We start from the raw sequence: 22,763 nt of genomic DNA, 5'->3' as shown, positions 1-22,763 counted from the left end.
CTGCCTGCTGATCTAGTGGGTAGTGTAGACATACCCATAGACAGAAAGCACCTCTGTCTATTCAAGCTGGCATATAGAAGTCTCTGTCGTAGCCCATCAGTCTCGCTGAAGGGTCTGCACTAGAACCTCTTCATGCTTGGCCAGAGTTTCCTCTCCTTGTATTATCTTGGTTAATTCATCTTAAATCTTTCCCCAGATGTTTTAAAGAGGAAAGGGTTTCCAAGATTTGATCTCTCTGGCATGGGACTGGAGGATCCTCTGCAATAGTGGCGATAGCGTATGGCTATGTAGCCTCATACTGCCAAGCCTGGGGGCAGGGCAGCCCAGCAGGTTCTACTCCTGCAGTGAGACTTTTTTGTGTGTGACCTTGAGCAAGCTGTTGTCTTTCTGTGCCTCGGTTTCCCTACCTGCAAAATGGGGTTCTCATGTTTTGTAAAGCTGCCTATTCAAGGGCACTCTGAGTGCAGTCAAGTGATGAACATGTTGTAGGCTAGTGTAACTGCTGTAAAATTGTCCTTTAAAGTCAAGTGGTGGAGCCCCTAGCTTTCTGGCTACTGTTATTTCAAAATACCCTCTGCTTCTGGAGTCTCTTGGGTGAGATCCTAAGAGAGAGGGTCTGGGCTAATGGGGCGGTGGGGGGGGGGGGGCGGAGACAGGGACAGGGATGGAGTTCCAAAGTCCAAGCCCAGATCCAGCCCCTGGCTCTCCTGTGGTCACCTCTCAAATCTTGTCTTTATGTTCCTTACACTGGTAGAGGTTGGTGCCTGGGCTGGGAGGAATGCTCAGGTTTCAGGATCTGTAGCTGTCATACTAGAGCTACCATGTGGTGCTGCAGCATCAGCAACTGTCTTCACGTGCTCTATTCTCTGCCTGGTTTCCTCCCCCCATCCCTGGTCACAGGCAGCCCTTGAAGCCCTGGATGAACTCGATCTCTTTGGTGCCAAAGGAGGCCCTCAGTCAGTGATCCATGTCCTGACGGATGAGGTGCAGCATTGCCAGGTACGAGTGCTGCTCTGAGGGTCCAGCAACTAGTGCTTCCTCCTGCCAGTCCAGCAGCCTGGAGTCTTGCTCTTGTCCTACAGAGAGGAAGAGCTGTCTGACTTCTTTACTCCTCCGAGTTTAGAGAGGTTTGATCCTAGACCATGTTGCTCTTGTCTCAGCTAACTGCACTTGATTGATGGGAGGGAGATGTGTCTTAGGGCACAGCCCTGCACTGGCAGGGGTGGAGTAAACGATCCAATAGGTGTCTCATTCCAGTGATTCATCTCCATCCTGTAGGATCCCTCCAACTTGGTGCTCTGCTGAGGCAGAATGTTTATGCTGTAGGAAGCAGTAGCTCATGGCATGTGGCTCCCCCAGGAGTGCTGGTAGGGGAGTGGCAAAAATCAAGTTGGCAGGGGTGCAACAAGGGGGGATGCAGTCCTTCCCTTGGCTCTTGACCAGAGGTGGGTGGCGTAATGGTAGATCCCCTTCCCTGCAAGCATGACAGATGGGCTGCCAGGCCAAATATGAGTGGTTGGCATAGCAGCCTGGCTCACGGGGTCACCACACCACTCAAATCTGGCGCATTTTGGTTGCTTCTCCCCACCCTCTCCACATTGCTGCACTCCTTCCAGCACCATTGGGCTCTCCCAGGTCACAGCCCTTTATAAATTACAAATGGTTCCAGTCCAAGCACCCTGAACTCTTAAAGTTTGGATCTGAGCCTCCTGGCCCAGGCCCATCTCTAGAATAACCCTTGCTCTTCCCTCTGCCCAGAACTGCCCTGCAATTCCCAGGGCGCACCCCACTGCCATAACATGGTCATGCTGTGGCCCGTGGAAGCACTGACCCCCATTGCCTCGGCACTGTTAAATGTGCAGAGACCAGTGTTTGGTATCAGTGTTTCTCCTTCTTCCTAGTCTATTCTCCATTCCATGCTGCCAAGGGCTTCGACTTCCAAGGAAATTGATGCCAGCCTCCTCTCAGTCATCTCGTACCCCGCCTTTGCCGTGGAGGACAGTGAGCTGGTGGAGATAACGAAGCAAGAAATCATTACAAAGCTTCAGGTAAGCATTTCTCTAGGCTGCTCTTGACCCTTTCAAGGAGAGCTGTCCAGAACTGCAGGTCCTACTAATCTTCAGTGTCACAGGGAATAGCTGCTAGGGCTCTACCCCAACAGAGAAATCACAAACACCTCTGTCAAGACCAATTCCCCCCCCCCCCCCCGCCACTTTGAGTGCAGAAGGTGGGGCCCACAAGAATTTTAAAAATTAATACTTGTCACTCCAGACTTGTATTAAACGCCAAAGTTTACAACTTTTCTCTGACCTTGGCTTGGTAAACATTGCCACCACCCAAATGCAAACCCCTTGGAACCCAGAAAAGTGCACTTGGGAATTCCTTCCTAAGGGATACCCTCAAGCCCTTTCACCTCCCCTCCGGGGAAGAGCTGAGAAAGAAAACAAAAGAAATTAGCAGTTGACCCCTGCTAATTAAACAACATGCACAAACCTCTTAGGGACACACAAATCCAATCCTGTTCTTAAAAAAGGTAAATTTTATTTAAACCCAAAAAGAAAGGAAATACATTTGGAACTTAGGCTTTTTGCTAGATCTTAAAAGAAACAATTAAAAAAACTAAGCATCAAGATAGCTCTCTTGAGGTTCAGCTTAAAGGTTACAAGTAAAACAAAAGTATCTGGGGTTAGCACAGAGGAGTCCACAAGCCAATAAGAAATAACCCTAATCGCGTCTTTCTAGACATTCCCTAATTTACTTACATATCTGAGGCTTCAGATAAGTAGGTTTGAGGTATGAATTGATGATCTATGATCATACCTGGCTTAAAGCTGCATACAGCATTGCTGCTCTGTGTTTCTGCTCTCTCCCAGAGAACCACAACACACAGAGAAAGGGAAGTTTTTAAAATTGAGAAAAAAGTTCTAGCCTCCCATTGGCTCTTTTGGTCAGGTGCCCACTCCTTTTCCTTTACCTGGGGGACTTTGTTAACCCTTTACAGGTAAAGCAAGAAGAGAACAGCCACCAAGAGGGACTTGATAGCTAACTGCCTGGTTGGGTGTCCATAAAGGGGAGCTATCCCCCTTTCATTTATCACAACCTCCCTGAGACCTGTCCCTTCTCCTAGGACCTACAGGTCATTGAGCTCTGCTACTGTAGCCTGGCTAGCTAGCCAGTGGAGGTGCTGTAAGGGATGTAATCTCAACCCCATACTGACACACAAACCGAAGTGAGCCACCTTGGCTGGTGTACAGCTAATGAGAGGACAATGAAAGGGGATGGGATAGGTGAGAAAGAGGGCCTGAAAGCCATGGTGGGCTGTATATTGGGTGGCTGTTCTTTAGTGACACTCTAACTCTGCTGTACAGTAACTGCTCACTTAAAGTCATCCTGGTTAACGTTGTTTTGCTGTTACGTTGCTGATCAATTAGAGAACATGCTCATTTAAAGCTGTGCAATGCTCCCGTATAACATTGTTTGGCAGCCACCTGCTTTGTCCACTGCTTGCAGAAAGAGCAGCCTGTTGGATATAACTGGTGGGGGCTTGGAACCAGGGTGGACTGGCAGCCCCCTATCAGACCCTTGCTCCCCTAAGTTCCCTGTGCGGCAGCCGCCCAGCAGGCTATCAATTGCCTGGCAGTTCAGCTGTGCCTCCCCCCACTGCTGGCTGCTGCTCCTGCCCTCTGCCTTGGTGCTGCTCTCGGGAGCCTCCTGATGGCTGTGTGGGGGGATGGGGAGAAGGGTGATAATGTCAGGGTGTCCCCATCCCCCTGCTCCTGCCCCCTGCTTACCCCATCTTCAGAGAGCTGGGGTGGCATGGGGATGATGGACATGACAGGGCTCAGGACAGGAGGAGCTTGCTGGCAGCCGCTGCTGTCTCAACTTGCTGATCTACTTAAAAGGGCAGTGTACTTAGAGTTGGGTCAGCGTACTTAAAGGGGCAATGCGCGTGCTCTCTCACACACGGTCTGTCTGTCTCCCCTCCCTCCATTCCTGCTGCCTTGTAGAGTGTGAGGCTACATTGTTAATGTGTTAACCCTTGAGGGCTCAGCGGAGTACTAGTTCATCATTTAGCAGTAAGGCATTCCCTGGGAAATATTCCACCCTCTGACTCCACCACCTCAACCAAGCTTCACAGTCATCATTGCTGTATACAGTATTAAATTGTTTGTTTAAAAGTTATTGTGTGTGTAAAAATAAAAAATACAGCCTTTTGTCTGGCAAAAAAAAAAAAATTAGGTCTGGAACCTAACACCCCCTGCCCCTCCCCCATTTACATTAATTCTTAGGGGGAAATTGGATTTGCTTAACATTGTTTCGCTTAAAGTAGCACTCTTCAGGAACATAACTTGTGTTTGTCTTAAACACAAAAAAACAGCTTACAAGAAGTGGAAGATTGGACAAATAACCAGGGAGGAGTATAAAAGTATTGCTCAGGCATGCAGGAGTGAAATTAGGAAGGCCAAATCACACTTGGAGTTGCAGCTAGCCGGAGATGTTAGGAGTAACAAGAAGGGTTTCTTCAGGTATGTTAGCAACAAGAAGAAAGTCAAGGAAAGTGTGGGCCCCTTGCTGAATGAGGGAGGGAACCTAGTGACAGAGGATGTGGAGAAAGCTAGTGTACTCAATGCTTTTTTTGCCTCTGTCTTCACAGACAAGGTCAGCTCCCAGACAGCTGCACTCTGCAGCACGGTATGGGGAGGAGGTGACCAGCTCTCTGTGGAGAAAGAAGTAGTTCGGGACTATTTAGAAAAGCTGGATGAGCACAAGTCCATGGGGCCGGATGCGCTGCATCCGAGGGTGCTAAAGGAGTTGGCCGATGAGATTGCAGAGCCATTGGCCATTATCTTTGAAAAATCATGGTGATTGGGGGAGGTCCCGGATGACTGGAAAAAAGCTAATGTAGTGCCCATCTTTAAAAAAGGGAAAAAGGAAGATCCAGGGAACTACAGGCCAGTCAGTCTCACCTCAGTCCCTGGAAAAATCATGGAACAGGTCCTCAAGGAATCAATTCTGAACCACTTAAAGGAGGGGAAAGTGATCAGGAACAGTCAGCATGGATTCACCAAGGGCAAGTCATGCCTGACTAACCTAATTGCCTTCTATGATGAGATAACCGGCTCTGTGGATGAGGGGAAAGCAGTGGATGTGCTATTTCTGGACTTTAGCAAAGCTTTTGATACAGTCTCCCACTGTATTCTTGCCAGCAAGTTAAGGAAGTCTGGGCTGGATGAATGGACGGTAAGGTAGATAGAAAACTGGCTAGATGGTCTGGCTCAACAGGTAGTGATCAATGGTTCCATGTCTAGTTGGCAGCCGGTATCAAGTGGAGTGCCCCAAGGGTCGGTGCTGGGGCCGGTTTTGTTCAATATCTTCATTAACGATCTGGAGGATGGTGTGGACTGCACCCTTAGCAAGTTTGCAGATGACACTAAACTGGGAGGAGTGGTTGATACGCTGGAGGGTAGGGATAGGATACAGAGGGGACCTAGACAAATTAGAGGATTGGGCCAAAAGAAATCTGATGAGGTTCAACAAGGACAAGTGCAGAGTCCTGCATTTAGGACGGAAGAATCTCATGCACTGCTATAGACTAGGGGCCGAATGGCTGGGCAGCAGTTCTGCAGAAAGGGACCTAGGGGTTACAGTGGACGAAAAGCTGAATGAGTCAACAGTGTGCCCTTGTTGCCAAGAAGGCTAATGGCATTTTGGGTTGTATAAGTAGGGGCATTTCCAGCAGATCGAGGGATATGATCATTCCCCTCTATTCAGCACTGGTGAGGCCTCATTTGGAGTACTGTGTCCAGTTTTGGGCCCCACACTACAAGAAGGATGTGGAAAAATTGGAGAGAGTCCAGCGGAGGGCAACAAAAATGATTAGGGGGCTGGAGCACATGACTTATGAGGAGAGACTGAGGGAACTGAGATTGTTTAGCCTGCAGAAGAGAAGAATGCGGGGGGATTTGATAGCTGCTTTCAACTACCTGAAAGGGGGTTCCAAAGAGGATGGATCTAGACTGTTCTCAGTGGTAGAAGATGACAGAACAAGGAGTAATGGTCTCAAGTTGCAGAGGGGGAGGTTTAGGTTGGACATTAGGAAAAACTTTTTCACTAGTAGGGTAGTGAAGCACTGGAATGGGTTACCTAGGGAGGTGGTGGAATCTCCTTCCTTAGAGGTTTTTAAGGTCAGGCTTGACAAAGCCCTGGCTGGGATGATTTAGTTGGGTTTGGTCCTGCTTTGAGCAGAGGGTTGGACTAGATGACCTCCTGAGGTCCCTTCCAACCCTGAGATTCTATGATTGTATCATAACTCCTTGCTTAAAGTTATAGTTACTGTAACTGCATTGTATCCAGCAGTGAGGAATGGATCCTTGTCCCAAAGTGAATTTCCCTTTCTCTTCCAGGGGCGTTATGGCTGCTGCCGGTTTCTCCGAGATGGGTACAGGACCCCTAGAGAGGTGTGTATTATGGGGTTTGCTGGCTGGATTTTCCTTTGCTTTGCACCAGGCAGCTGCCTGATTGATGGGGTGGTGGTGGGGGTGGGTGTCTCGAGTTCCTTTTACTACACTTAAAACATCAGCCCTGAGATAGTTTAGGTTAAAGGAAGTCTGTCTAAGGCTGTCTGGCACAGGAGGAGATAATGGAGGGGCCCTTTAATTCAGGAATCACTAAAGCTTCCACGTAGTAACACAGCCAAGAGAGCCAGCGTGCAGTGGCCAGTGGAGCAGCAGTGTTGGGTCACAGAGGGAACCCTGGCGACTAAGGGCTATGGAAGGAGAAGAGGAGTGTTTGCTGTTCATTGCTGCTAGGGGATAATATCTATCCACCCTGGCGCTGGGGCCTGCTGTGGGGATGGGGCATGTTTCCTGGGTTAATGTCTCCAGGAGAGGTAGAGGGGACCTGCCATCTCTTGCAGGAGTCCTGCATAGTCAGGGCCTTTGGTCCCCTCCCAATCCTCCTCCTGCTCTGCTCTGTTTGGGCAAGATTAGCAGCACTTGGACAGCGACCAGCACTGAGCTCCATACTGATCTGCATCTGTGAAGACCCTTGCCCCTGGGAAATACGACCTTCCAGGAGGGGGAAAGTTGCTTGGGAGAAGCTCATTTTCTCCTCTTCCTCTCTAGCACTCCCATCCTGCCATCACACAGCTGAATGCCTGTGAAAGATGGAACCCTGCTCCTCACCATCCTTGGGGTTTCTGTAGGACCTGCCTCCTCCCCACTGGACTTCTGCTTTGAAGCTGTGTACATTTGTAACAATTACATAACAGATGCTGAGGGTGAACTATGTACAACTCCACTATACTCCCTGTTCCTGCATCTCAGCTTAACTCTGCCAAAGCCAGGCCAGACATGTCTCTTCTGGGCCTTGTGGGAACACATTATACAGAGTGAGGCTCACAGCTATTGTATGCAAAACCTTGAGCTTTGGTGTTAATGACAGCTACCAGTCAGCTGCCAGGAGAGGGAATCCTATGGTTTCTAAGTACATATTTTAATACACACATTATAAACAGTATTTGGAATACTTACACATTTTAAACAGAAGCTATTGGGTAGCAAATCTACTGGTGTTCCTTGCACTGACTTTCACCACTCTGCTGCTGTCACATATATTTCACGGTGAGCGCTACACTTTTTAGCAGGCACGTTCCCTACTGATCTTAAAATGTAGTCTGTGTCACCTGGATTCTTCCCAGCTTGAGAAGAAAGCGTTCCATAGCTTTGTCAGCAAATAGCAGTCTGGGGATCCTTTCAGCTAGCAGCATTCTAGTCCTTGGGTTAATAATGATGATGTAAACTGTAGTAATAGCTATGTAATAGCAATTTATATGGCTATGACCTAGGTATTGACTGGTCTCAGTTTCTGGGGAGATAGGAAAGCTGTAGCCTGTATCCAAAATGATATGTTGGGATCAGCGTGTAAAATCACATGCTTCCCTATAAACCTGGGTTATGCAGTCATGCACGATGGGCAGCTACCTCCTGCCTTTGGATACAGTTCCCAGGGCTGGAGCAGTTCATGGCCAGATGGTCACCATGTGAGCACCCAGCTGCTGAAGCAGTCAGGAGAGGGGGTTGGGCCACTGGGCCAGAACAAGCCTCCAGCTGTAGCTTTGCGTGACTTGACTCAGGAAACATGCCTTTGCATAGGACCCAAATCGCCTCTATTACGAGCCTGCTGAGCTGAAGCTCTTTGAGAACATTGAGTGCGAGTGGCCTTTGTTCTGGACCTATTTCATTATCGACGGGATCTTCAGCGGCAATGTAGAACAGGTAAGGGGTGGGATGGAGAGGGCACTCGGGTTGGGGAGGGGAGCCTGGCTTTAAGGGGAAAAATAAGCGAATTGCTTGCCTGTTAAACACAGTCCCCTGGGTGCCCTTGTCAGTCTCTCTATCTCCTCCGCTCCAGGTGCACTCTGCTTTGTTATCCTGGGGTCTCAGAACTGCTGGGCTGCCTTCGTGTTTGTTATTACTGTAGTGCCTAGGAGCCCAGTCATGGGCCAGGTCCCCCATTATGCTCGGCCCCATACAAACCGAGCAGAAAGACAACCCCTGTGCCCAGTGGTTTACAAGGGAATAAACACACTGAACTGCTGGCATGGCAGCTGGGGGAGCGGGGCCAGGCTCTGCGCTCCCCTGTGTGCATAGAGTGAGCACATCGGTTTTGCATGTTGCTATTTAACACTTACATGCGCATTCCTAATCCCAGCTGCTCCCGTGGGGGCGGGGAGGTCTGGGGCTAAATTCCCTGTAAGCCACATGGTCATGTAGCAACCTATTAAGTGCTGCACAAGCGCTTGGGGAACCCACCTGGCCGGGACCTGCCGCAGCCAGGGGAGGGGCACCCTGGACCCATACCTGGCGGGGGGGGGAGATGCACTGTGGGGAGTCCTCTCTCTCTCTCTCTCTCTCTCTCTCTCCCCTCTGTAGCCCTGGGGCAGCCTGCACCTCATCCCCCTGGCCCCATCCCAGAGTCCATACCCCCTCCCCCCAACCTTCTGTCCCAGCATTGAGCCCCTCATCCCAGGCCCCACCCCAGAGCCTGCACCTGAACCTTCTGCCTCAGCCCATAGACCTTCATCCCTGGTCCCACCCCAGAGCCCGCATCCCCAAGTGGAGCCCTCACACCCCTGCCCCCCAACCATCTGCCTCAGCTGTGAGCCCACACTCTGAACCACTCAGCCCCACCCCACCACATGAATTTTGTTATGCACCAATATGGAGGTGATGTGTCTGGGAGCTCTGCCCTTGGGGATGTTGTGTTGGGAGCTGATTTCCTGTGGTGCTTCCCCCTCAGGTCCAGGAGTACAGGGAGGCCCTTGAAGGCGTGCTCATCAAGGGGAAGAACGGAGTTCGCCTGGTGCCGGAGCTGTACAGCGTCCCTCCCAATAAGGTAGCAGGGCAGCCTCCATCTTGAGCACTTCCCTAACGGCAGGCTGTGGCATGACACACCTGCCTCCATTTCCCTTTCACAGTCTGTGTCTCAGCAGCAAATTCAAACCCTTTTATTCGTGTGAAGAGCCACAGTCTGCAGATCCCTCATGGTAAAAGGCAGCTTCTCCCTAAACTCCAAAGTAAAACACGGTCCCAGCACAGCAGCTCTTCAATCCCATTCAGAGGTCACCCACCAGAGTCATTAATCGTGATGTGATTGGAATAACAGAGACTTGGTGGGATAACTCACATGACTGGAGTACTGTCGTGGATGGATATTAACTGTTCAGGAAAGACAGGCAGGGCAGAAAAGGTGGGGGAGTTGCATTGTATGTAAGAGAGCAGTATGACTGCTCAGAGCTCCGGTATGAAACTGCAGAAAAACCTGAGAGTCTCTGGATTAAGTTTAGAAGTGTGAGCAACAAGGGTGATGTTGTGGTGGGAGTCTGCTATAGGCCACTAAACCAGGGGGATGAGGTGGAGGAGGCTTTCTTCAGGCAATTAGCAGAAGTTACTAGATCACAGGCCCTGGTTCTCATGGAAGACTTTAATCACCCGGATATCTGCTGGGAGAGCAATACAGCAGTGCACAGACAATCCAGGAAGTTTTTGGAAAGTGTAGGGGACAATTTTCTGGTGCAAGTGCTGGAGGAACCAACTAGGGGCAGAGCTCTTCTAGACCTGCTGCTCACAAACAGAGAAGAATTAGTAGGGGAAGGAAAAGTGGATGGGAACCTGGGAGGCAGTGACCATGAGATGGTCGAGTTCAGGATCTTGACACAAGGAAGAAAGGAGAGCAGCAGAATACAGACCCTGGACTTCAGAAAAGCAGACTTTGACTCCCTCAGAGAACTGGGATCCCCTGGGAAAATAACATGAGGAGGAAAGGAGTCCAGGAGAGCTGGCTGTATTTTAAAGAATCCTTATTGAGGTTGCAGGAAAAAAACATCCCGATGTGTAGAAAGAATAGTAAATATGGCAGGTGACCAGCTTGGCTTAACAGTGAAATCCTTGCTGATCATAAACACACAAAAGAAGCTTACAAGAAGTGGAAGATTGGACAAATGACTAGGGAGGAGTATAAAAATATTGCTCAGGCATGCAGGAGTGAAATCAGGAAGGCCAAATCACACTTGGAGTTGCAGCCAGCAAGAGATGTTAAGAGTAACAAGAAGGGTTTCTTCAGGTATGTGTTAGCAACAAGAAGAAAGTGTGGGCCCCTTACTGAATGAGGGGGGCAACCTAGTGACAGAGGATGTGGAAAAAGCTAATGTACTCAATGCTTTTTTTGCTTCGGTCTTCACGAACAAGGTCAGCTCTCAGACTGCTGCACTGGGCAGCACAGAATGGGAAGGCGACCAGCCCTCTGTGGAGAAAGAAGTGGTTCGGGACTATTTAGAAAAACTGGATGAGCACAAGTCCATGGGCTGGATGCGCTGCATCCGAGGGTGCTAAAGGAGTTGGCGGATGTGATTGCAGAGCCATTGGCCATTATCTTTGAAAACTCATGGCGAATGGGGGAGGTCCCAGATGACTGGAAAAAGGCTAATGTAATTCCCATCTTTAAAAAAGAGAAGGAGGAGGATCCAGGGAACTACGGGCCAGTCAGCCTCTCCTCAGTCCGTGGAAAAAATCATGGAGCAGGTCCTCAAGGAATGAATTCTGAAGCACTTAGAGGAGAGGAAAGTGATTCAGGAACAGTCAGCATGGACTCACCAAGGGCAAGTCATGCCTGACGAACCTAATTGCCTTCTATGAGGAGATAATTGGGTCTGTGGATGAGGGGAAAGCAGTGGATGTGTTATTCCTTGACTTTAGCAAAGCTTTTGATACGGTCTCCCACAGTATTCTTTCCAGCAAGTTAAAGACATATGGGCTGGATGATTGGACTATAAGATGGATAGAAAGCTGGCTAGATCGTCGGGCTCAATGGGTAGTTATCAACGGCTCCATGTCTAATTGGCAGCCGGTATTAAGCGGAGTGCCCCGATGGTCGGTCCTGGGGCCAGTTTTGTTCAATATCTTCATTAATGATCTCTGGAGGATGGCGTGGACTGCACTCTCAGCAAGTTTGCAGATGACACTAAACTGGGAGGAGTGGTAGATACGCTGGAGGGTAGGGATAGGATACAGAGAGACCTAGACAAATTAGAGGCGTGGGCCAAAAGAAACCTGATGTGGTTCAACAAGGACAAGTGCAGAGTCCTGCACTTAGGACGGAAGAATCCCATTCACTGTTACAGACTAGGGACCGAATGGCTAGGAAACAGTTCTGCAGAAAAGGACCTAGGGGTTACAGTGGACGAGAAGCTGGATATGAGTCGACAGTGTGCCCTTGTTGCCAAGAAGGCTAACGGCATTTTGGGCTGTATACGTAGGGGCATTGCCAGCAGATCGAGGAACGTGATCATTCCCCTCTATTCGACATTGGTGAGGCCTCATCTGGAGTACTGTGTCCAGTTTTGGGCCCCACACTACAAGAAGGATGTGGAAAAATTGGAAAGAGTCCAGAGGAGGGCAACAAAAATGATTAGGGGGCTGGAGCACATGACTTATGAGGAGAGGCTGAGCTAACTGGTATTGTTTAGTCTGCAGAAGAGAAGGCGGGGGGGGGCAGGGATTTGATAGCTGCTTTCAACTACCTGAAAGGGGGTTCCAAAGAGGATGGATCTAGACTGTTCTCAGTGGTAGAAGATGACAGAACAAGGAGTAATGGTCTCAAGTTGCAGTGGGGGAGGTTTAGGCTAGATATTAGGAAAAACTTTTTCACTCAGAGAGTGGTGAAGCACTGGAATGGGTTACCTAGGGAGGTGGTGGAATCTCCTTCCTTAGAGGTTTTTAAGGTCAGGCTTGACAAAGCCCTGGCTGGGGTGATTTAGTTGGGAATTGGTCCTGCTTTGAGCAGGGGGTTGGACTAGATGACCTCCTGAGGTCCCTTCCAACCCTGATATTTTATGATTCTATGAACCGCTCAGTCCCAGTTCTATTCCTCTGTCCCAGGGACCCACTCTCCAGGCCTCCCACTGAGAGTTCTCAGACCTGCTGCTCTCCCATGAGCCATGAAGCGTTGCTCTTCCTTGAAGCCTTGGGGCTCAGCTTTCTCCTGTAGCCCCAAGTCAGGTCTCCTGTGACAGGGGCTCCTCTGCCCTAGGGCTCCTCACCTGTGTACCCCATCCTGCTCCAGGGAACCTCCCTCCAGGGCCAACCCTGTGCTGCTGGGCTCCTCCCACAGCCCTCCCTCCACTCGGTTTTCTGCCAAAGGGCGCCCTGCAATGTTAGTCTCCTAGGCCTCCCAACTTGTGAGGCCTCCTCTGCTCCTGGGATCCACCCTCGAGAATCAACCCCTTGCTTCTGGGCCCAGCTTGCACTGACTAAGCTGGCTCTGCCACAAGCTCTCTGTCCCCTTGGTAGGGTCCTCCAGCTCTAGCCAGTGCTCCCGACAGTTTTCTTCTGGCGGGTCTCCTACAGTTCTTTCCCTCAGACAACTCCCTGCTTCTTCTGCCTGTTGCCTGGCCTCAGGCAGCTCCCACTTGCCCAGTCTTGTCTCCATCTCTCTGTGTATGTGGCCCAGGTGCCTTCTCTTAAGCCCCATTGGGCAGCAGCTGCCCTGTCAGTCACTGGGCCCCGCTCCCTCTTAAACGAGCCAGTGAGTGACGGGGCTGCACCTTATGCCCAGGGCCCAGGCTCTTGCTTGAAGCATTAGAGGTAACAGGAGTCAAAAGGGATCCAATCTCCCTTCCCCTGCCTCATGCTCTTGCTGCCACCCCATAGATGCTCCCTCTACCAGTGCTCGAAGTGGGGAGGGGCAGTGATGACAGCTGTTATCCAAGACACCTGTGCATCGCTGTCCATCTGCCTGGCCAGGGGCAATGTGGGGTGAAGCTGGGCACCCCCTGCTGGAGGCTCAGAACAGCTGGGGCTGATCCCTGCAGGAATCCCCCTGCTGACTTCCCCTCCCCCTTCTGCATGGGCTGGGTAGAGGGTGAGCATGGCTTGCTGGGTCTCATCTCCAGCATGCTTCATTCCTGGTCAGGACTAAGACTGGGCATTGCTGTGACCCCTGCCCTGTGAGTTGAGGGGATGTCCATCACGCCAGTTCTCTGGGTTAATGCTGCCCCCTTACCAACTGGTGTGTGAGGCTCGGGGGGTGGGAGGGTGGGCAGGGGCTGTGTGCTCCCTTCCCTCTGAGGTCAGAACATCTGGCTCCAACACCCCCTGACCCCAGGCCTGCTCTCCTCAGGATGGAGTGGGTACATCTGCGCTGCAGCTGAGCACGAATCTGTCTACCTGAGCTGGCAGGCTTGCCCCCAGCTGCAGTGTGGACGCAGCTAGCACGTCCAGCCAGGAAGCACAACTCCATCTACCTCCATGCCCTTCAGCTCATTGCAGCACTCACCGTGCACACGCCACTTGTTCCAATGGGTGTCGCTCGCTGTTGAGGCACCTGCCCTGCCAGGCAGTGCTTTAGCGGTGTTCTAAGCTCTGCTGGCTGCCCTTTGCCCCCCCTCTGTCAGTCTCTAGGTCTGTCTGCCTGACCCCAATGAACCAAATGTCTGAAAGCAGCCAAGGAGGAAGGGGCGTGCAGGGGCAGCTATGATCTCCTGGGGGTGGGTACTTTTTAAAATGTGTCAATTGCCTTTAAAGTCAGCATCCAGCTACCAAGAGTGAGAGGACGCCACAGCCACACTGGGGATCCTCTGGTAACTTAAGAACTCTGCTGCACTAAATCAGGAAGATCCATGGGAATGTTGCTACAATGCTGTGTGGAAACTCTAGCTGCTTCCAAGAGATTTGCACTGGGAGGCCCTGAATGTGTGGTATTGGCCTCCCCTAGCTAACTGGGAGGAGGTTGGGAGGGGGTCTCCCATCAGGGCATGGGAGGGGAAGCTTGCCTGGGTAACACCCCACCCCGATAAGAGAGGGGCCCCCAGGTATGTGATAACAGTTCTAAAGAAACGTTCCCTGCTGGGCGGTGGGTTGGTGCCTTGCAGCATCTCCTAGGCTGTAGCCACTGTCGGCTGCCCAATCTCACACTTTTTTTTTTCTTTTCCAGATGGATGAGGAGTATGTGAATCCCCACACTGTTGACCGAGTCCCTATGGGCAAGCTGCCCCACATGTGGGGCCAGTCTCTCTACATCCTGGGGTGCCTGATGGCAGAGGTGAGATCACACCTGTCACTCTGGCCTGTCGGTTAGTCCACACTTAGCAGCTCTGGTCGCTGAGGTATTTGTCTGCTCAGGAGTCAGTCTTTGTTCCTGTTGCATTAAACATCGAGTTGCTGAGCACTCTTGCCTCCACCATGGTCAGTGGGAACTGGGCGAACTTAGCACCAGGCCCGGAAGATCTTTACATTTGCAAGAATTGTCCATAACTTCATGGAATATGTGGCTTTTCCTTATAGCGCCCTACTCCTAGGTACTCTCTGCATCTGCCTCTGAGTAGCACTTGTCTTTCTGACAAACACATGGGGCTGTTCTGTTGCATTCTACTCAAGGCCTATCTCCAGCCTTTCTTCTTCTGGTCACTGCACTCTGCTTGGCCCTGTTTGCTGGCTGGTGTGTTGGGTGAACAACCTTTTCTGAAATATGCTCATATGAGTGTCTGGAGGCTTGTCTAAGTAACATTGTCCGCCACACCATCCCCTCTGCAGTAAAACATCCCTCCGCCAGGATAGTGAAGTACCCAGTCAGCATCCAGGGGCTGCTATTCAGCATAGCAGTGCGCTGTACTATGACCACTGTAGCTCGTGGCTACTTCATTCATCTTTCAGGCCTGTTTTTAGGAATTGCCCTGTCTGGATGAGCTCTCTTCCTGCCAAACTATAGCAAATGGGGGCTTGGTGGGATTAAAGAGTTAAATGTTCTTTCTCACAGACTCACAGACTTTAAGATCAGAAGGAACCATTATGATCATCTAGTCTGACCTCCTGCACAATGCAGGCCACAGAATCTCACCCACCCACCCCTGTAACAAACCCCTAACCTATGTCTGAGTTATTGAAGTCCTCAAACTGTGGTTTGAAGACCTCAAGCTTCAGAGAATCCTCCAGCAAGTGACTCGTGCCCCATGCTGCAGAGGAAGGCGAAAAACCCCAACTGAGCTCAGGGCCCCCCATTGTGCCAGGCATTGCAGAGATGCCCATCACCAACGTGTGCTCCTTGTGCCAGGTACTTACTGAGATTGGTGCCCTCACTGTGCCTGACACTGCACAGACCCCAAACGAACGCAGAGCCTGATCATGCCTGTCACTGTACATATGCACACTAAGAGATAGTCCCAAACCTGACCACCTAAATAGTCAAAAGCTATTTCAAGCCATTGGACAGGTGGGGAAACTGAGGTACTTGGAGACACTCCTCCTATGAGGAGATAACAGGCTCTGTGGATGAGGGGAAAGCAGTGGACATGTTATCCCTCAACTTTAGCAAAGCTTTTGATATAGTCTCCCACAGTGTTCTTGCCGGCAAGTTAAAGAAGAATAGGCTGGATAAATGGACTATAAGGTGGATAGAAAGCTGGCTAGATCGTCAGGCTCAACAGCTAGCGATCAATGGCTCCATGTCTAGTTGGCAGCCGGTATCAAGAGGAGTGCCCCAGGGGTCGATCCTGGGGCCGGTTTTGTTCAATATCTTCATTAATGATCTGCAGAAGGATGTGGACTGCACCCTCAGCAGGTTTGCAGATGACACTAAACTGGGAGGAGCGGTAGATACACTGGAGGGTAGGGATAGGATACAGAGGGACCTAAACAAATTAGAAGATTGACCCAAAAGAAATCTGATGAGGTTCAACAAGGACAAGTGCAGAGTCTTGCACTTAAGATGGAAGAATCCCATTCACTGTTACAGACTAGGGACCAAATGGCTAGGAAGCAGTTCTGCAGAAAAAGACATAGGGGTTATAGTGGATGAGAAGCTGGATATGAGTCGACAGTGTGCCCTTCTTATCAAGAAGGCTAATGGCATTTTGGGCTGTATAAGTAGGGGCATTGCCAGCAGATCGAGGGACGTGATCATCCCCCTCTATTCAACATTAGTGAGGCCTCATAGATTCTAGGACTGGAAGGGACCTCGAGAGGTCATCGAGTCCAGTCCCCTGCCCTCATGGCAGGACCAAATACTGCCCAGACCATCCCTGATAGACATTTATCTAACCTACTCTTAAATATCTCCAGAGATGGAGACTCCACAACCCCCCCAGGCAATCCACTCCAGTGCTTAACCATCCTGACAGTTAGGAACTCTTTCCCAATGTCCCACCCAAACCTCCCCCGCTGCAGCTTAAGCCCATTGCTTCTTGTTCTATCCTTAGAGGCTAAGGTGAACAAGTTTTCTCCCTCTTCCTGATGACACCCCTTTAGATACTTGAAAACCGATAGAAAGCATAAGAATGGCCGTACTGGGTCAGACCAAAGGTCCATCTAGCCCAGTATCCTGTCTTCTGACAGTGGCCAATGCCAAGTGCCCCAGAGGGAGTGAACTTAACAGGTAATGATCAAGTGATCTCTCTCCTGCCATCCATCGCCAGCCTCTGACAAACAGAAGCTAGGGACACCATTCCTTACCCATCCTGGCTAATAGCCATTAATGGACTTAACCTCCATGAATTTATCCAGTTCTCTTTTTTTTTAAATGCTGTTATAGCGTTATAAGCAAAATAACTCTGGGTGAAGGAGGGTCTGGCTCCAAATTGAGTCATCCATGAGTACCAGAAAGGGGAAGAGGTTTTTTCAAGCTATCTTTTTCCAGTAGGCTTTAAGAGCCCATTGTAATGCTGATTGACTGAACCTGACTGATGGGGGTTCTCCATCTGATCTGGTCCTCGGTGTGTGTGATCTGTGTTGCTGATGTGTTCTGCTGCTAGGGTAATGTTAGCAGGGGTCTCTGTAAGCAGCTTGTCTTCTCTGAGGGCAATTCCTCTCTCTGGTTATTTCTTCACGCAGGGATTTCTGGCTCCAGGTGAAATTGATCCCCTGAATCGCAGGTTTGCTACTGTCCCAAAACCGGATGTGGTAGTCCAAGGTGAGCATGGCAGTCTGATGTTACAGGTTGCTGTAGGTATGCTACACAAGAAGGGATGGAAACAGTCTCTGGCTGCAAAATGCAGAATGGCTTCCTGCCCACCAGCAGGGCTGGCAGCTTTACCACACTGGATCTGGTAACTGACTTGATTTGGCAGATGTTATTTGCGTCTGGCAATGGGTGGTGCAGCTGGTTGCCCTTTCAGGGGGTTGAAAGGCTTCATACAGGTGGTGAGTGGTGCCATGAGGTGATGGCAAAAGTAACATTTCCCCCTTACAGTTTCTCTGATCCTGTGAGATCACTCAAGCTAAGCAGGGTCAACTCAGATCAATACTTGATTGGAAGACCTCTCAGGTGTCAGTGTGTCTGTGGGGACTCTCCCCTCTGAGTCAGTGCTGAGCGAATGCCCCAGGCTGGTTTGCTGCCTGAGATGCTGTTCTTTTGGATGGCACTCTGAGAATGAAGGGGCCAGGACTCTGATTTAAAGATTCCTTGTCTCCCTTCAGTTAAACCAGCTGCTGTGGTGTTCTACAGAGGTAGCTACATTTCAGCAGTGGCCCAAGTGACATGGGAGCTATATAAAGGAATCTGTTTAAGTATGTAACGCTCTTAAGGGTCCTTCAGGATGGAAGGAGCTATAGAAATTTAAGTGCTCCCTTTAAACCATGATCTCCTGCTAGTGCCATTGCTGGCTCATATCGAGATGAGTCTTGCTCTCACCTCTGTCACCTGCTAACCTGGACCTCTCATCCAGTCCACTGGGCAATGAAAGCTTCAACATGGCAATTGTTGCTGCCAGGGGGATGGCTCTCAGACCCCTACCCGTCATGGCGGAGAGCCCAGGTTGTTCTCTAGGGTGCCAGGTTAGTTGGGATGGGTGCTGACCCTAACGATGATGGAACGCAAGCAATCATCGCCAAGAAACTTGCACCCAGTCTCTGAGCAGCCTCCACAAATGGAGAATGGCCATTTGGCAGTGAAGTTCCTGGCCTGAGATCTCCAGCTGCTGATACTACCCTCTCCGCCCTCACCCAGTGTGCATCCTAGCAGAGACAGACCACATCAAGGCCATCCTGAAGAAGCAGGGCATCGAGGTGGAGACAGTGGCTGATGTCTACCCCATCAGAGTGCAGCCGGCCCGGATCCTCAGCCACATCTATGCCAGATTAGGTGAGTGGCTGGAGCTTTGCCTACGCACCTGGGGTAGGGGGTGATAGAACATCTGGATGGGACAGGGAAAGGCAGCTTGGGAAATGACTCGATCCTCCCTGTGTCTGACTTTCCAATGTGCACTAATGGCCAGCGGAGCAGCAGGTCTTGTCTCAGCTGTGGCAGCGCCTATGACACACTATCAGCTCCTTCCCCCACACCCCCATTTTTTGTTGGAGAATGTCATGAGGCTGCCAGTAACCCTCTTTCCTGACTGAACACAGGTGTGTTGTTCTCTAATGGTCCCTGCACACCTTCTAACCCCCTCTTTTAGTGGGCAAAGGACTCTTGGGAGAACTCCCTACAGCCCTGTCACCACCCATTTCTTCCCCCTCCCCCCCCCCCCCCCCCCGAATCCCTCTTTCAAGCACCAGTGTCGGTCTCCAACCTGCTGACTGTAAGCCCAGGCTGCCGTCAATATGGCCATGTTGGTCAAGCTCGCTTCCAAATCTAGATCTTGTTATAACAAGTTTCAACAGAGCTGTAGATCGATGGAAATGGTTTTCCTCTCATTTAAAAACCTCACAACCTCCAGTGCGGAGCCTGCCGCCCAGATGCTGTGGTGCTGGGCTCCTGCATGCAGACCTCCAATGGGCTCTGTACCCTCTGACTGTCCAGGCAGCTTTCATGGGGTGAAAGTCTGACAAGGGGCATGGAGGGTGAAAGGTCAGTTGGAGTCTGAACTCCTTTGTCATCTAGATAAGGCAGGGGTACATGTATCCCTGGGGATACGCAGAGCTCTGCCAGGAGGTACATCAACTCATCTAGATATTTGTCTAGTTTTGCAACAGGCTACAGGAAAAGCACGAGCAAAGTCAGTACAAACTAACATTTCATACAGACAATGACTTGTTTATGCTGCTTTATATAGTTTACACTAAAATATAAGTACAATATTTATATTCTGATTGATTTATTTTATAATTACATGGCAAAAATGAGAGTCAGCAGTTTGTCAGTAACCCTCTGCTGAGACAGTTTTTTGTATTTTAGGTCTGATTTTGTAAACAAGTAGTTTTCAAGTGAAGTGAAACTTGGGGTACATAAGACAATCAGACTCCTGAAAAGGGTACAGTCAGCTGGAAAGGTTGAGAGCCACTGAGATACGGGAACACTTCAAAAAGACAGGAGCCCTGTTATCATCCAAAGCCCTTGACCTATCCTCTCTTCCTATGGCCAGTTGAATGCAGGCGAGGGGAGGTCTGAATTAATACTGAGACTCCTTCCCTCCTCCTCTGGAGACTGCTCGCTCTTCAGCAGTCCCCTCTTGTGTTGCTTGCTTGATCTCTAGAAGGGGCCTGTTTTGAACCAGATGCTGGGTGTTGTGAAGGGATTGCCTGGGGAAGGGAGACCTCTCAAGTCCTATCCCAACCTTTTGCTTTGTGTAGCTCCAGCCAGTACTGCTTCTGAAAGCCCTGTGGAGCGCATTGCTAGCACAGCCTTCAGCTTCTTGAAAATCTGCCTATAATGGGTCACAGAGACCCCCTTGAGACTGTCACCTGATGTACTGAAATTACCTCTGAGCTCGTTTTCCCTGCCAGCTTGGGACTTCAAGAACCCTGTTTTATTGAGCCAAACATGCTAGCCTGCTGCAACACAGACCCAGAGTCTGGTCCAGGCCCCCAAAGCTGCAGACTAAACTGAAAACATCTGAGCAGGTTACCTGTCTCCAGCACTCAGACACCCAGTTCCCAATGGGATCCAAACCCCAAATAAATCAGTTTTACTCTGTATAAAGCTTATACAGGGTAAACTCATAAATTGTCCGCCCTCTATAAATATATGCACAGCTGTTTGCTCCCCCAGGTATTAATCACTTACTGTGGGTTTATTAATAAACAGAAGTGATTTTTATTAAGTATAAAAAGTAGGATTTAATTGGTCTCAAGTAATAGAACAACGTAAGTCACCAAGCAAAATAAAGCAAAAACATGCAAGTCTAAGCCTAATACACTGAGAAACTGATTACAGGTAATATCTCACTCTCAAAGATGTTCCAATAAGCTTTCACAGCTCCTTCAAACTCTGGGCCTAATCCTTTCTCCTGGTACAGTCTGTGTTAGTTCCAGCAGACATCTCAGGTGGTAAGCAGGGGTTTTCTCATGAGTGGCAGCCTCTTTTGTCCTGCTCCCCTCCCTTTTACAGCTTTGACACAAGGCAAGAATCTTTTGTCTGTGCTTGTCCCCACCCCTGCCTCATCAATGGAAAAAGTACAAGAATTAAGATGGATTCCAGTATCATGTGACATGGTCACATGTCACTGTAAGACCCCTCTCGTCTCCATGCTTCCTGGGTTGGGCCACAGTACACAGGAAGTCATGCAGATAGATAAACCATTTACAACCAATTGTCCTAGTCAGTGGGAGCCATCAGCATTCTAAACCACCATTAATGGCCCACACTTTGCATAATTGCAATAGGACCTCAGTTATATTTTATATTTCTAGATTCAGATACAAGAATGATACATGCATACAAATAGGAGGAATATATTCAGTAGGTTATAACCTTTGTTATAGAATCATAGAATATTAGGGTTGGAAAAGATCTCAGGAGGTCATCTAGTCCAATCCCCTGCTCAAAGCAGAACCAATCCCCAACTAAATCATCCCAGCCAGGGCTTTGTCAAGACGGGCCTTAAAAACCTCAAAGGATGGAGAGTCTACCACCTCCATAGGTAACCCATTCCAGTCCTTCACCACCCTCCTAGTGAAATAGTGTTTCCTAACATCCAACCTAGACCTCCCCCACTGCAACTTGACCATTGCTTCTTGTTCTGTCATCTGTCACCACTGAGAACAGCCTAGTTCCATTCTCTTTGGAACCCCCCTTCAGGTAGTTGAGGATTTGATAGCAGCCTTCACTTCTACAGACTAAATAAGCCCAGTTCCCTCAGCCTCTTCTTGTAAGTCATGTACTGTTGCCCTCTGCTGGTTATGATATCTTACAAGAGACCTTTTGCATAAAGTATATTCCAGTTACATCATAGTGACATTCATAAGCATATTTCCATAAAACACATGGAATGCAACATCACACTGCCTCCTTCCTCTGTTCTGAGAGCACATCTTCATTTACATACCGAATAGCTTCCCCACTGCATGTGTCTGCTCAGAGAGGTGGAAGCATGTCTGTGCACCCCACTGCCTGGGATTTGCTGCATGCTGGTGAGGAAAACCTTCATTCAGTGGTGCCAGTATATTAACAAGGGACTCAAACATCTTGGTACAAGCAGTGTGGGACCTAGGAGTTCAAAGGAGGGAGCATATGATTGTTCTAGCAGCTGGATTTCAACTAAGCTACAAATCCTCAGTTTCCCCTACAACGATAACAATAGAGCCTGATCCAGTGGGAGGGCTGTAAATGTTTTAACTCTCCAGTGCAAGAAGCTTGTTGGAACAGGGCATAATAATGAGTCCCTAGCTCTTATCTAGCACTTTTTCATAGCAGTATTGTCCCAATTTTACAGATGGAGAAACTGAGGCATAAAGCAGCCATGTGACTTGCCCAAAATCATCCAGGAGGCCAGATGCAGGAATAGAACCCAAATCTCCAGAGTCCCGGTCTAGTGCTCAGATGGGCTATAATGCCTAAGGTGCAGCATAGCACATAGAATCTCAGGGTTGGAAGGGACCTCAGGAGGTCATCTAGTCCAACCCCCTGCTCAAAGCAGGACCAAAGCCAACTAAGTCATCCCAGCCAGGGCTTTGTCAAGCCTGACCTTAAAAACCTCTAAGGAAGGAGATTCCACCACCTCCCTAGGTAACCCATTCCAGTTCTTCACCACCCTACTAGTGAAAAAGTTTTTCCTAATATCCAACCTAAACCTCCCCCTCTGCAACTTGAGACCATTACTCCTTGTTCTGTCATCTTCTACCACTGAGAACAGTCTAGATCCATCCTCTTTGGAACCCCCTTTCAGGTAGTTGAAAGCAGCTATCAAATCCCCCCTCATTCTTCTCTTCTGCAGACTAAACAATCCCAGTTCCCTCAGCCTCTCCTCATAAGTCATGTGCTCCAGCCCCCTAATCATTTTTGTTGCCCTCCGCTGGACTCTCTCCAATTTATCCACATCCTTCTTGTAGTGTGGGGCC

The 22,763-nt window shown here is 49.7% G+C and overlaps 1 protein-coding gene across 6 annotated transcripts in view; it reads left to right on the top strand.

Annotated features, from left to right (window-relative positions):
* Positions 1-22,763, top strand: part of PHKA1 (phosphorylase kinase regulatory subunit alpha 1) — an 86,698-nt gene that overhangs the window by 19,615 nt on the left and 44,320 nt on the right. For all 6 annotated transcript variants that reach the window (XM_045030397.1, XM_045030398.1, XM_045030400.1 and 3 more), the window contains 8 exons: positions 901-999; positions 1,902-2,048; positions 6,405-6,458; positions 8,154-8,276; positions 9,301-9,396; positions 14,491-14,598; positions 17,382-17,460; positions 18,496-18,630. In XM_045030397.1, coding sequence (XP_044886332.1) covers positions 901-999; positions 1,902-2,048; positions 6,405-6,458; positions 8,154-8,276; positions 9,301-9,396; positions 14,491-14,598; positions 17,382-17,460; positions 18,496-18,630 — 841 coding nt within the window. The remainder of the gene's footprint in view (positions 1-900; positions 1,000-1,901; positions 2,049-6,404; positions 6,459-8,153; positions 8,277-9,300; positions 9,397-14,490; positions 14,599-17,381; positions 17,461-18,495; positions 18,631-22,763) is intronic.

Source organism: Mauremys mutica, chromosome 9 (genome assembly GCF_020497125.1).
Source record: "Mauremys mutica isolate MM-2020 ecotype Southern chromosome 9, ASM2049712v1, whole genome shotgun sequence".
Taxonomy (NCBI): Eukaryota; Metazoa; Chordata; order Testudines; family Geoemydidae; genus Mauremys; species Mauremys mutica.
This window is presented reverse-complemented; position numbering and strand designations above follow the sequence as displayed.